The sequence below is a fragment of the Polypterus senegalus genome, chromosome 2 (genome assembly GCF_016835505.1).
Source record: "Polypterus senegalus isolate Bchr_013 chromosome 2, ASM1683550v1, whole genome shotgun sequence".
Taxonomy (NCBI): Eukaryota; Metazoa; Chordata; class Cladistia; order Polypteriformes; family Polypteridae; genus Polypterus; species Polypterus senegalus.
The window spans coordinates 59911817-59927562 of NC_053155.1; the positions used below are offsets into that span (position 1 = coordinate 59911817).

General features: G+C 36.3%; 1 protein-coding gene across 1 annotated transcript in view; it reads right to left on the reverse strand.

Moving 5' to 3' along the window:
* Positions 1 to 15746, reverse strand: part of mab21l3 (mab-21-like 3) — a 117016-nt gene that overhangs the window by 87982 nt on the left and 13288 nt on the right. Inside the window, exon 3 of the mRNA XM_039743815.1 lies at positions 11330 to 11621. Coding sequence (XP_039599749.1) covers positions 11330 to 11621 — 292 coding nt within the window. The remainder of the gene's footprint in view (positions 1 to 11329; positions 11622 to 15746) is intronic.

The window sequence follows — 15746 nt, forward strand, 5'->3', positions numbered from 1 at the left end:
TAAATAAAAAACAGAATATTCGATAATGCAAATATTTTTTTCATGTCTGTATTCTGTTTTTATTGATATGTATTTTCATTCATTTCTTCATTTTCTAAATCTTCTTATATATAGTTTTGAGAAGTGGCCGAGACTTAATGCATAAAATACAGAAAATCATTTGTTTACTTAGGTAATGTTGTATATGAAGTTCAGTAATTTCCCATTGACATATTACACGTTTATTAGCACATAATAGCAGATAAGAATGTCATTTAATTCTGTACATGTGACAATAATGGTCATATAAACCTATAAAATGCGGTATTCCATGCATTTCTGGAACCCACCATTGCTTTCACAGCTTGCCAAAATGGCCATGAACAGCTGAATCCTACTGATATGGGCTGGGTTAGTCAACTTTGACACAATAATTAAGATCCTTTTCATTTCATAGGTTAGGCATTTATCCATTAAGCGTCTTAAAATGGATCAATGCTTATCTCTGACTTGATAGAGCACTTACATTTTGAGCTTAAGCAGATTTGTGTTCATTTCTCTTTTATTCCAGTGCCATCTGATAATCCATTCAGATATGTGAAACCTTCAGCCAATCTGCATTTAAAAGAGTCCCCAAACATGACTCTACTCATCACCTGTTATACATCACAGACTCATTTAAGTAACACAAGAATGGCTTGTCAGTTTGGGTGGTGTGTGTATGTAGTTGCTTGATGACTATGCTTACTTTTCTTTCAGCAGGCAGGCTTTTATCCAATAATAAAAAATCCCCCTTCAGGAACTGTGGTGGGTCATAGTTTTGCTCTTGATAACTATGATTGCTTTTATGCAAAGAAAACAGATGAGGGTTTAGTTTTGTAACGCATATATTGTATGGTTTCCTTGATAGGACACTTTCTTTGTCAATAAATTCATGCCAGCCTATTCTTCTCATTGATCCAGTAGCATGTTTTCAGATGAAATGTAAAGTCAATAAAAAACTGAAATCCTGAGCCTGTCAGCTTTCAAAAGAGCCCTCACATGTTACTCCAGAGTGAATCAATTAGCTTTAATGCAGAAAAAGGTCTCCCCAATATGCATGCATGCCTAAATGTTTAATTGATGCAGTCAATAAAATAAATATTTTTGTTTATGTTAAAACATTTGAAAAATATTACAGAAGTGCTCTTCTTTCACATAAAACTAATAAAATCTGATTTTTAGTTACAAGCATATATATATATATATATATATATATATATATATATATATATATATATATATATATATATATATATATATACAGTATATACTGCTCAAAAAAATTAAAGAAACACTTTTTAATCAGAGTATAGCATCAAGTCAATGAAACTTGTGAGCTATTGATCTGGTCAGGTAAGTAGCAGAATGGGTTGTTAATCCATTTCAGCTGCTTTGGTGTTAATGAAATTAACAACAGGTCCACTAGAGGGGCAACAGTGAGACGTCCCCCAAAACAGGAATGGTTTAACTGGTGGAGACCACTAACATTTTTCCCACCTCATCTTTTCTGCCTGTTTTTTCACTAGTTTTGCATTTGGCTACGGTCTGTCACTACTGCTAGCATTAGGCGATACCTGGACCCTACAGAGGTTGTACAGGTAGTCCAACTTCTCCAGGATGGCACATCCATCCATCCATCCATTTTCTAACCCGCTGAATCCGAATAGGGTCACGGGGGTCTGCTGGAGCCAATCCCAGGGATGGCACATCAATACATGCCATTGCCAGCAGGTTTGCTGTGTCTCCCAGCATATTCTCAAGAGCATGGAGGAGATTCCAGGAGACAGGCAGTTATTCTAGGAGAGCTGGATAGGGCCATAGAAGGTCCTTAACCCATCAGCAGGACCGGTATCTGCTTCTTTGGGCAAGGAGGAACAAGATGAGCACTGCCAGCACCCTACAAAATGACATCCAACAGCCCACTGACCAAATAATCAGAAACTTCAAGAGAGTGGCCTGAGGGCTCAACGTCTTCTAGTGGGCCCTGTGCTCACTGCCCGGCACCATGGAGCTCGATTGGCATTTGCCACAGAATACCAGAATTGGCAGGTCCACCACTGGCACCCTGTGCTTTTCACAGATGAGAGCAGGTTAACCCTGAGCACATGTGACAGAAGTGAAAGGGTCTGGAGAAGCCGTGGAAAACGTTATGCTGTCTGTAACATCATTCAACATAACCGGTTTGGTGGTGGGTCAGTGATGGTCTGGGGAGGCATATCCATGGAGGGACACCCAGACCTCTACAAGCTAGAGAATGGCACCATGACTGCCATTAGGTATGAATGTAATCCTTGGACCCATTGCCAGACCCTATGCTGGTGCAGTGGATTCTGGGTTCCTCCTGGTGCACGACAATGCCCGGCCTCATGTGGTGAGAGTAAGCAGGCAGTTCTGGAGGATGAAAGAATTGATACAACTGACTGGCCCCCATGCTTGCCTGACCTAAATCCAATAGAATACCTCTGGGACATTATGTTTCGGCCCATCAGACGCCACCAGGTTGCACCTCCGACTGTCCGGGAGCTCAGTGATACCCTGGTCCAGATCTGGGAGGATATCCCCCAGGACACCATCCATCGTCTGATTAGGAGCATGCCTTGACGTTGTCAGGCATGCATACAAGCACGTGGGGGCAATACAAACTACTGAGTACAATTCTGGGTTGCTGTAATGAAATTTGGGCAAAATAGACTAGTCTGACGCATCATTTTTTCACTTTGATTTTCAGGGTGTCTTTGAATTCATCCCTCTGTAGGTTGTTAATTTTCATTTCCATCCAACAATGTGGCATCCTTTCATTCCTAACACATTACCCAGTCCATATCAGTAGAGATATCCAGCATGATTTCTTTTCTCGTTGAGATCTGAGGTGTTTTCAAAGTGGTCCTTTAATCTTTTGAACAATTTTATATAAACACCTTATACGATTTGTGATTGAAAGAGTCATACTGTAGAAGTCTATGTGGAAAGCTGTCAGTCAGATTTTATGACTCCTCTACCTGCACATTTTTTGTTTCCTCAGAATTAATTATAGTCAAAAAACATAGTTAATAAATCTGTTCTTCAAGATTGTTTTTATACTTTCACAAAGTAGGCTTGACATAAGTTGGCCCTGGTGTATGTGTAGTATGTGTGATGAACTAGCACCCTGTCCAGGGATTGTTTCTGCCTTGCACTCTGTGCTTAGTGAGATAATCCCTATTTGGGATTGATTAAGTGGGCTTTGGAAATAGTATGGTATGGTCATCTGTTCTATGTATATTTTTATGAAATTTTAGATACTATCAAAACAAAAACACCATGTATGACGGTTGTATCTGAAACTAAAATTGGCTATAAACTGAGGCCTTTGATGTTCTCAGAATGTAACTATAACATACTGCAACTCTGAGATGCTTCCTAAGAGACACAGTCAAAGACTTGCATGTGTTTTGTCATCCATCATCTCTAATTCTTCTACAAGACTTCACAACCCTAAATTGGATTAAGCAGATCAGAAAACAGATGAATGAATAATCCATCTTCACTTTCTTTCTCTCACCTACCTAATGTGAAATGTTTAATGACTACGTTGGTACAACTTACATCCAACACGTGTGCAACCCTGACATCTAGTGGCTAACATAAATAATCACATATTTGGTTTTCGACTGACTCAATTTGTAATTGTATTCATTGTTCACTCTTTACAGCATTGGATAAACATGATGTAAGACTCTCATTTTAGTTTAATCCAGCTCAGTGTTGCAGAGCGACTTTGAAAATTAACTGTTTTTTATTTATTTCTCTTCTTCATGGCTTTTTTTTAGCTAAAATACTTAGGCAGCATTAATTTAAATGAAAAAGGCCCTTTATCAATAAATACTGCAACTAAATCGAATACACATGTGAAACAGAAAGGAAATACAGAAAAACACAGACATTTAATTGTGTTCATGAACCATTTATACTGCATACTGCTAAGCCATTTCGTGGACAATTAACAAAAGGAGAGAACTTTGTATTTAACAGCATTACGATAGCATTTCATGAATCCACCTGAACAAATTCAGAGTAATGGAGGAAAAGGCATTAATACACGCCACATAATTCAAAATAAGGAGAAATAACTGCTTGCTTCAAATCATATTTTTTAATCTGTTGCACTGAAAAGATTCAGTAGTGAAAGTGAAATAGTACAAAATTCTGGGAAGTATTTATGGAAATTCCATAAAGAAAAACAGCATAGCAGATATACAACATTCTTAATACCAGTTATATCATCTGTGACAAAAATGTTAATGTCATGTCATAATGTGTCAATATGTCAAGTACCACAAAATAATTCAATAATTGTACAAGCTTTTTATTTTTCACCAAATGAGCGTGAAACAAGTTTCATGGAGTAGTATCTATTTTGATAATGTTAAGGTTACCTAAATAACTCATATAAAAGTTTCAATTAAACCTATGGGACATTCGCTAGAACGGGGATGCCAGGATTCTCCCCAGTAGTGAGACCTGGAATTGGTATTAACCAGTGAGTGGCTGGTGGCCTAGTTGAGTTCAGTCCAAAAAAGCAGTATGGCGCCATCATACTGTAAGAACTTAGCATCCACATGGCCAACGTTGAAGTCTGGTGCGTATCTGACATTCTTTTACACATACCAACCTGTAATTGCTTTGTCTTGGGTATGATGTTAACCTGCATCCAGCCCTGCAACCAGGTCCTCCAACTTACAGGGAAAACTTGAAGGTTGGCGGCAGGATTGGCACTCCAGCCACCGTAAAAAAACATCTCACACTATTCCAGTGTGGTGCTGAGGTATCACCTGCTGCATTCAGGTCCCAATACAGGCAGTTTGTTGTGTGGTGGGGACAGCAACATGCTATCATCACATGCTCCCAACCTCTCTCTCTCATTTACAAAAGATACAGTTAGGATCATACTGCATAATGGCTATCTACAAATAACTGAAGGTTTGGAGCTAATTATGGTAAATCCCTAGGTTTGTCACGACGAACTGTAATCAGCGCATGCCTCCAACCTCCTCCTACTAGTAGCTGGAGTAAATAAAGAAAAAAACTGTTTCATCAACCAAATGCTGTAGTTAGATTACTATCTTCCTGTAATTCCATTCATTTTTAACAAATACTTTTATTTTTGGAGGAAAAAAAATTACAGACGGTTTTTGTGAAGGTACAGAAAACAGTGATCTTAAAAACAACTCTGAGACTTACCTCAGCTGGTTAAGACATTTGAATTAGCTTATTGTAAAAATGTGGAATGGTTAATTGTTGCATTCCATATTATAAAGTCTAATTACACTACTCAAACCAAACTAATTAACAAGTTAATTTAGAATGTTGTATTATCAACATCTAAATCAACTTGAAAGCATATATTATTCAATTAACTAATTAATTTTCAAACCTAATTATTTTAAGACATCTCTACCTTAGATGCAGTATTAATAAAGTACTGATATATTAAAATAAATAAAGAATTAGTGTTTTCTTTCCTAACCAAAGAATGAGCTAGTTAGTGTAGAGCATTTGTTGAGCCTGCAAGAAGAGCTTCTTTCAATCACTTGACCCTAAGTGGTCAAAGTCAGCACCTACCTACTCAGATTAGCTCCTAGTGAGCACAAAAGAAATACAAAAATGCAGAAAAGATTAAACCATAACAATAAATAGAAAATATATTTTCTAAAAATACAAATAAACATGCAAATATAGATAGCAGTTCAAAAATAAAACTTTAAATTGACAGAATCTGGATTCTATTAATTCTATTAAGCACACAAGAAATCTGACCCTGGGCTTCCTATTAAAAGGAAAATGGCCATTATGACATCACACATCAATAAATATGCACACAGTAAAAAAAAAGAAACAGGAGGTCAGCAGAAACAAAAAATGTAAGAAGTAAAATGCACAAAAATAATGTGACAAGGTGCCACCAATCCATATACGAGAACTATGTTATTACTGTTATAAACACCTCTCATACTGTACACAGGGGTGTGGAAATCAAATTTATTTCTACTTGTCCACGGACAAGTAAACTTAGAAAATCCACTTGTCCGCCAGTTAAATTCACTTGCCCATAAACAAATAACATAAGTGAAAAATAGTTTATTGATACCAAAACTGCCTTCCATTTTAAAACTGAAAAAAGTTCTTTCAGGAAGTAGTATTTTGCCACCTTGCTCTAGAACATTATTTTAAAGATTCCCTTATTTTAACTGGCTAATAAACAATGCCTTCATTATAGCTACACTAGTTTTTTTTTCACATATTACAGTTACATAACAGAACACTGTCCTGATTCATTTTCTGCCATGTTCTTCAGCTTTTGTCTTGCAACATCTTCTCCCCCAAGAATCTTTACTATCTCAGACAGCATGGGCTGAATGCTGTTCATTTGTGCTTGAGCTGAACTGCATGGTTCCTGGACTGATGGTCCTGCAGAAGTGGATGCTGATGACTTTTCAGGTTTTTTATGCGTGATGTGCCTGTTGCCAGGTGACAGTCAGAATTCCACAGCTGGTCATGGGTCAAACTCTTCTAAAGAAGCAGTATTGAACAGCCTAGCATAACGCTCACCCTCCGAGCGTTCAGCTTTAGAAAACGCTTTTTCAATTGAACCAACTTTTTTCTTACTTTTAGACTCATGTCTCTATCTGACGTACTAAACCCCCAGTTCCTATCCTTTTTCTTTCTGCACATAACCAATCACCACACAATAAACATGTTTGTGAAATTAAAACTAGTTATAAGCTTAGACCTCTGAATGGATGGCATAATTAAACATGTATAACGAAAATTTTTTTTTTAAAGTTCTGAAAACTCTGAGGTCTAGGTTTATAACTAGTTTTAATTTCACAAAGACGTTTATCGTGTGGTGATTGGTTATGTTGAAAGAAAAGGATAGGAACTGGGGGTTTAGTACGCAAGATAGACACAGCAAACATGCAATAAAGAAAGCCTGTTCAGAAAAACATCCATTGAATTCTGCGTTCGTGTCTCCGACCTCCAGATCACAGAACCCAACATTTACATAACATTTCAGTTAAACCTGTGCGATACCCATTCAAATATCCACTTTTTTGGAGCCTCGTCACACCTGCCATAAACTTTCTACACTGAACGTAGACCTGAGGACCCCTTAATGCAAGGGAGCAGCACTACAGCCACGCCACCATGCCCCCCGCCACCCATGACTAATACATGCTTTAATGAATTTCATCGTGAAAAAGATATCAAGTATTTATCTTAGTATTCTGAATGTTCATTGAGCAGGAATATCATGAAGTCAATGTGCGGCGATGTGCTTCCTCAGTGCAAGAGGAAGTCAGTTTAAGAAGCGAGCAGAAAGTAACAACTGGGTCGGGGAACACAATATAAAGCATTTAATGTGCTACATTAATTTATGACGGGGTTTGAGAAAATCTAGTAAATGAAACATTCATTTTAAGATGAAATTTAGTTTGCGACATTCTACTGATAAATAAACTACGAGAATAAAGTGGAAATGTCGACTTTAATCTCGACATTTACATTTTTTTTGTCTTCACTGTGTCTGTATTTTTTTCACTGTGGCCTTAATACGCTCCCGTAGGTTTTCAGGGCTTGTTGTCCCAGTTTTAATCAAGCAATGATCCATTTCTCATCCGCGATGCTACTTGTTTCAATTGTATCCGAGAGCAACGTGCAGTGCATTATGGGTTATGCAGGTAATTCCTAATGTCATATTTGAAATTCCGCAAGATGGTACATTTCCAAAGAAGTAAATATTACCGATGTTGTCAGGAAAAAAATGTGAAATTTTTATTGATATTTCATAACATTTGGAAACCGTTAGAATGTTTTCTTCTTTATTTTTAATAAACTGACAGCGCGAAACCAACTTGTTTTATATGAAAAATTCTCTAATCAAAAACGATCTATAGACAGCTCATCAGAATTGATGTCACACAATAAATTTCTTAACTCCTCAATATATCACAACCTACGCGAAATCGCAAATTTCAGGAAAGATTAACTGCCTAACAAGCTTTATGTGGAGCAAACAATTGCATTGTAGGTGAAATGACCGCATTTTTATGTAGAAAAAATACATTTTATCAATAATATATAAAAGTTATCGATTATAATGAAAAATCATCAAATTACATCGTAATGTCGGCATGAAAAAAATGACCGCATCTCCAAGCATGTAAATAGTAAGGTAAAATACTTATGTAAGACCACAACAGTGACTCCCCTTTGAAAAATCAGCCTTCATTTTGTAAACAATATTGAATAACAATTTGAGACATGAAGAACATGCCTAAGTAGACTGTTTCCGCATGAAGCAAGTACCCAAATGTTTAAAATTTGAAAGTAGTGGTAAAAATGTGCCCTGCACAGCACATATAATTCTTTTTTCTCCAGAAAATTGCACTTGTCCGCGGACAACTGAAACCAGAAAACACGCTTGTCCGATGGTCAATTTAACCGTGTCGGACGAGTCGGGCGTTGGATTTCCACACCCCTGGTACATATTGTACAACATATTCCTTTTAGGATTAAATTTGAGATTTTAACTTTGAGGTTAATTATCAGGCAACACAGTTGCTAAGAATTTCTCTTGGAGTTACATCCGTACAGATAACAATGTGCACACAATTAACACGATATATGCAATACATGGCATGGTAAATGCAAATATGTCAAAAATATAGCAAAGTAGAATTGCACTCCCACCCAATAATATTTTAGGTAAATCCTATGGAAATAAACATAACTTATATTGAATGTACAAGAACAGAAATCAGGAAGAGACATAGATGAATCAGAGAATGTGTTTAACCATAGTGCCTGCAGTAAGAAAGAAACTGTTTCTATGTCTTGCAGTTCTTAGGTTTAATGACCCGTAACGTTTTCTTGATGGTAATAACTGAAAACGATGGCTACCTAGTTAAGTGTAAATCTGCCATCGGTCTTTTACATACTAGTGTTTTGACAATGATGGATGGTCAATAAATAAATAAAATTGTAATGATTGCAACAGAGAGGAGTATCATTAGAGAGGTTTCTAACATTTATATTGTTTAACAGGCCAGAGTCACAACCACAAAACTCCTTCTCAACACAAAAACATTACACCACAACAAAAAGTGCAATCTACTTCTATGTCTAAAGATCTTTTTCCTACTTTATAGCTCACAAAAAAAATCATCTGAAGTATATTTTATTCACAGGTTGTTCACTACAAAATGTGTCATGCCTTCAGTTAAAACATGGATATCACAACACTGCGACATCACAACACTGCGACATCAAGGAGAGGGAACTAGCAATGGCTCCACAGAAAACATGAAAAATACATTCAAAATTGTGATGTAAGTAACAAGATATTTTCTTAAAACTGTGGCATGATGACATCCATCCATCCATTATCCAACCCACTATATCCTAACTACAGGGTCACGGGGGTCTGCTGAAGCCAATCCCAGCCAACACAGGGCGCAAGACAGGAAACAAATGCAAGCCAGCCCCCCACAGACGATGACATTATTTTCTTAATGATAAAAATAAACAGCAATGAAAAAAAAACAACATAAAACTTCCATAGCAGCTAGAAGCATACTATACAGTGTCTGGTCTTCTCATGGTTTTTCTTAGAAATGGTACTTTCATATCACACAGCACATGAATTGAAATTGCAAGCAGTCGTTATTTAATGGGAAGGTATTGAACAAATACTGTAGATGGTGGAATATGTTATAGGTTTTTACATTTTAATAAAATGTTTCATAGACTGTTTTATAGGACAGAAAGTGGTGGTTAGTACTCCTGCTCCAAGACTCTGGAGTTCTACAGTTAAAAATTCCATGGCCTGTCTGTGTGAAGATAGCACATTGCATTGTATCTGCATAGGTTTCCCCAGTACTCATTTTATGCACTTATGACTAATGGTATCTTGACCAGCGTTATTTCCCACCATATCTCACTGCTAGGGATAGTATTTGGCCCTATGTGAGTCTATAATGTAATAGGAAAGTTTGCAAATGATATATTAAAAATCAAGATGCATATATATTGTTTGCCATAATCAAATTCACACACCTCCTGTCAAGCCATGCTCATTGCTTTATTCATGCATTTTTGTAAACAAAATGTGGGTAATGTAGCCTTGTATGATTATAAATAAAAAATACTGAAATGGAAAGTAAGTGCAGAGTGCTAAACAGAGTCAGCAACACCTGATACATACAAACTCTTCACGAGAAACCGAAAGCAAATTAGGATAACAAATAAAATCTTACCCCCACAATGCATTTTCAGATCAGCAACAATATGTTGTTAAAGGGGGGCAGAGCCTATTTTTCTGATACTGACTTTGAGGCAGGAACCAATTCTAGAAGGTTCACTACTATATTGCAGGGCTTTTATTGTGGTGTCAGTTTACTTGAGCAACAAAAAAGCATGTTAGATGTTACTCAGGAGTTATAAGAGATCTAGTGGATCACAACTGTATATGGTAAAGTGAATGGGGAAGCCTTTTCTTAAGCTGTTATTTTAATAAATAAACTCTAGTTTTTAGTTGTGAGAGCTTTGAGTTTATTATATGATTGTCAGAAGAACCCATTTACTGTATATTACAGTCTCAAGTCTTGTAGCGCATTTACAATTAATTTGACTGCAATGAAGAAGCAGCAAACATGAAGTTCTGCATGAATATTAATTGGAGAACAAATATAACCCTATGGGTTTCCAATGACACATGTGGAAGATTCCAAATCAAAAGTCAATTCAGGCCAGCTTTTCCAACTTGTTATCACGGTGCTGATTCAAGATTCAAAGTGGAAATGACTAGAAATCTGTACCCATGGTCTGTTCGGCCTTCATTTTGTGTTTTACACCTAGTGTTTAATGACAAATACCTATAGGTAATGGTTGGGTAAAGTCTTAAATTTGATTTGAAACTTGTTTCAAGCAGAATTACTGGGATCCACCTATCAGGCCAGGTCCAGGAGGAATATTCATCTATTACACTGAGATAGATGGCTGAGGCACACAACCTGATCATCGGATAGCCTCCATCAATATTGTATGTTTAACTCTTACTTGTCATATTTACTGCATTATTTTTCTACAAATCACAGTTAGGGAGCACATCAGGTAAGCATTAATGAATTATCTGTTTTAATATATTCTTGTTTATCATGGCATTTAAGTATGGTGACATGTTGCAAGAAAGAATCTGACTGTATGCTATAGATATGACAAAACTACTACTGTTATTAATGCATTATTGGAATTTAAAAAGATAGCTTACCAGTCAAGTTGCATACTTTGATGGCATTCTCAACCAGATCTTTGAAGAGACTGAGGACCTTGGCTGGGACAACGTCTCCTTCAATGGCAACGCTGGTATCATGCCACTCCTGGGCACTGTTGCTGAAATTTTCCAGCTCCAGCCACCTCAGTAATTTTTCTGGTTCACGAACTGGAGAATTCAGTTTGGAGCCACTCAATGTATAGTAGCGCCACTGACGGGCTTTCTTTTCCCTATACCCTGATAGTCCTCTGATAGGCACTGAGATCAGGAACAAAGATGGGGTCAGCACCTATAGAATACAAAATAAAAAAAAATGTAGAATATAATTGTCAGGAGCATTACGGAAAACTGGTGAAAATAATGATGAGTTAAAATAACAATCCAAAAATGTGTTTCCATAATGATTCAAATGATAGCCACAACACACCTATCTAGAACACAATTACTGGGACCCACATATCATGCCAGGTCCAGGGAGAATGTTCATCAACTACACCAAGATAGATCACTGATGAACACAGCCTGATCATTCTCAGCCATGTGGAGCTGTTCTATGGAACTGTGTCCATCAAGGCAAAGTATGGACATTAGGGAAAATACCTAGTTTGCAACATTAGCGGAACTAGGAGAAGACCTCCAACTTGCTTGACATGGTGAGGATGCTCACTGGGGCTTTCCGCCTATGATGCACCAGTCACATGACACTAGGTGGAGATGAAGTGGTAGTACCACTACAAGTTGAAGACTATTGTTAGGGTTAGGGAAATGTGGTTTGTTACACACATGATATTTAACAAGGAAAGTGAATAGAAAATGAGATGAATTCATTGTTATAGTAATTCACTTTACTTACTTGTTTATTTAAAAACAGAATCATGAGAGACTCCCCAGAGGGGAGACACAACGGGCCAGTTGATAGTTGCACATCTTTACAATGTGGCAGAAAACTGGAGAAACTTTAGAAATCATATCTGAATTCAGTAGTATTGCAATTAATACATTTCAAAAACAATCATTAGAATATTAATACCAGAAATCATATGATATGTGATGAGAGAGGTGCAGGAATGATTGGGGAGGTTATATAATATTTGGTTCCATGGTGAAAATAAAGGAAACCAATTTTAGAAAGAGATAAGGTTATTACTACAGTAGTCCAGTCTACATTAGAAGAGCCACTAAAGTGATAAGGGGGGTTTTTGGGGGGTTAAAAAATCCATCTACCTGGATAGCTGGGTTGAAAGCACCCTTTCCTCTCAGAAGTGCTGACCATTTAGCCATTAAAGAAGACGGAATCTGATTGAAAGAATAGCAAAAGGAATGAAAAGAGCACAGTAATTATAAAAAAAAACAGAATGATTATGTCTCCATATTTAATACCACCTCTGCAAACCACAAGCTGCAAATTACAGGTCATGACATTATTGCTATGTCCTATATATATATGTAGAAAGCATATTGAGATAGCACTGAATCCCATTCAATCAATGACAGGTTAAGTTTCCATTGTAAACAGTCTGGTAATCAGAGGCTAATTCTGGCTTATTAAAGGACTGCATTGTTAGTTTGACTTCTGGTTGTCTTCCTTCTGCAATCAAATTGTGCATTCAGAATTAATGGCATAACAATTTGATCTGCATGGATGCATTTCAGTTGTACTTTGCTATTATTTAGCTAAAGTACATGTAATTGGCACTGAATAAGCTCATGTGTAAGCAATAATGAACCCAGTTCTCACAAATGCCCACAGAGAACAGGAAACACAGTAGTCACATCAAAGAGGCAGAATAGAGCAAAGGTAAATGAAGTACCTGAGGAGAACTCCATATCATAGAAAAAACCATCAGAGAATATGAGTTCATTTAGTATCCTTATTCCGATGCAAAAAATTTGGAAACTTGAAAAATTGTGTAAGGGTAGGTACTACTCTATTAAGCCTAGCATCACAGCATTTTATATTATTTTGCCCAGGGAGAGTATCGTTAACAATTAAATATTCAGGGCTTTTCAATTTTACGCCTTTAAATGATCAAATTTGTAAAAAGAGACTTAATACTAAACTAGACATTAATGGGTTATTGGTTTCTCCTGGCTGGTATTGGAAAAGCTCTTCTATTGTCAGATTCAATGGACAGCAGAACACCTTCAGCTCTGTTCTGTTCTCTTCAAAGAATATGAAAAGTACCTACTGTCAAAATCATGTCTGTTTGTCTGTCTCATGAAACAACTTGGCTCTGAGTGGACTCATATTGTTGATATTTGATATACTTCCTCAAAAATATTGACAGAAAAGTTAACTTTCCATTGAAATATCTTGAATAGAGTGCACAGAATTTAAAAAAAAATCTCATTTAAAAAAGCATTTAGAAATTTTCATTGTTCATTCTGTGCTAACTCAATTACTGATTTACATTGAGAGAGGTTACATTCTATATTTGTATATTTTTCTCCTTTATTCTGGCAGATCAAATCAGTTGTCAAGCAGAGAAGACCAGACATTTAAAATCCTCAAAGGCATTAATAAAGTAGATCCAGCAACATTGTTTCAGCTTAAGGGTGAATTACGTACTTGAGGACATCAGTCAAAATTAATAGGAAGTGCATTTTAAAACTGAGGCCAGGAAGCACTTCTTTATGCAAGGAACCAACTACTGAAGCATAGAGTGAAAACATGAAACTTAACAACCTTTAAGGAATTTTGGATGAGATGTTGGGACTTCTTAGCTATTAGCTAACTGAATGGACTTGATGGAATGAATGATCTCAACTTATTTGTCAAAATTTCTTATGTTTTGATGTTATTTTAATAGCCATTCCTGATAACAAAACAGATCTCCAACCCAAGTTACTGAGATGGGAGCAGAATCTTGAAACGGCAGCAGTTTTTTGCGCAGCAAGAAAATTATTGTCGCATCAACTGCTTATGCAAACCTTTGCCGCAACAACTTTCTTTTCTGGTGCTTGAAGTCACAGGAGAAAATGAAATGATGTTTGCAAACATAAAAATAAAAAATGCAAGCAAGGAAGGTAGAAAGTCAATTAACTTATTCAGAAGTGAATGGAAGAGGAAAGGAGTTCCTAAGCATGGCTCTGTAAGCTATTGTGCTTAAATTTATGAATAAACTTGTACTCAGTATTTATTTTAATCTAAAGATAACCTCATGGCTGTATTATGTATGGATTATAATGATTCAAAATTTCACTGACACTATAATTTATCAGGAAAGCACCACAATTACCTGCTACCCATTATGGCATGTTGTAGCCAACAAGTTTTACCTAGACAAAATTGATTTTAACTGTCCATCAGTTACTTCTTTCAAATGTTTTATGTTTAAAAGATAAAAATTACAGTTAGCTGTAAACCTTGCACAATCAATAACTAATGATAGGACAGAAAATGTCACTTTGCAATACTTAAATTAACATCTGGTTAGGGTTAGGGTCACAAAGCTATTTCAGTCACTACAAGTCCATTTTTTACTCTGTTTTAACTACTTGATATTGTGAAAATACTATTAGAAAACATGTATTGTATCTACCATAATATTACATATAATTATGTACTATTATAGATTATATTTTTGGGTATTGTTACAATTCTATTTAATAACAAAAAATGTGATATTGGCCTTTTTAAAAAAGTAAATAAATCGAAATGATAAAATGCTTAAAATTTTAAAACATTTTTGACCTTGTCCATTACACATTTGTAATTCCTTGAAACTTAATTATATTTTGTATCCTACTGATTTGCCTTTGGACGATGCTATTCTCAATGTGCTGGATTACTCACTGACACATCCGTTAGAAAACTGGTAAGTCTTAGGCCATTTTTGCTCTTGAAGGACTAGACATTTTGAGGAGGCTCCTTATATACTGAAACATGACTGCCTCAGCTCTTTCACATCACCTTGTTATTTCAAATTGTCACATCAGCATTGGTCCTAAACTACCCTGTTCCAACTTTTATGAAATGTGTTCGAATACAAGACAAAGTAAACTTTTAAAGTATCGGTGTATCATGAGTTCATTAAATCTGAATCTTAAATTAACAGATCTGTTAAGTGCAATACTTGAATCCTATTTCAGAATAAGCATTTTTAAAAAACAATGCAATTGATTAAATAAAACATAAAATACATTGTGTTTATGCTTTTTTGTTTGAATACATTGCGGACAACCAGGCTGGCACCGCCTCCTCAACCCTACACAGACAAGCGTGGGACATAAGTTCAAGGCACACACGATTTATTTTTTTATTTTTTCCTCGTGGGAAATGGCTTCCCAGTTTCCCACAAGCCCAGCACAGTCTTACAGCACAAGATCAAACAATTCTCTTCCTCTCTTCCTCCAATCCTTCAGTCAAGCTTTGTCTTCTTCCTCCTGAATCTGGCTTCTTTTGTACTGCACT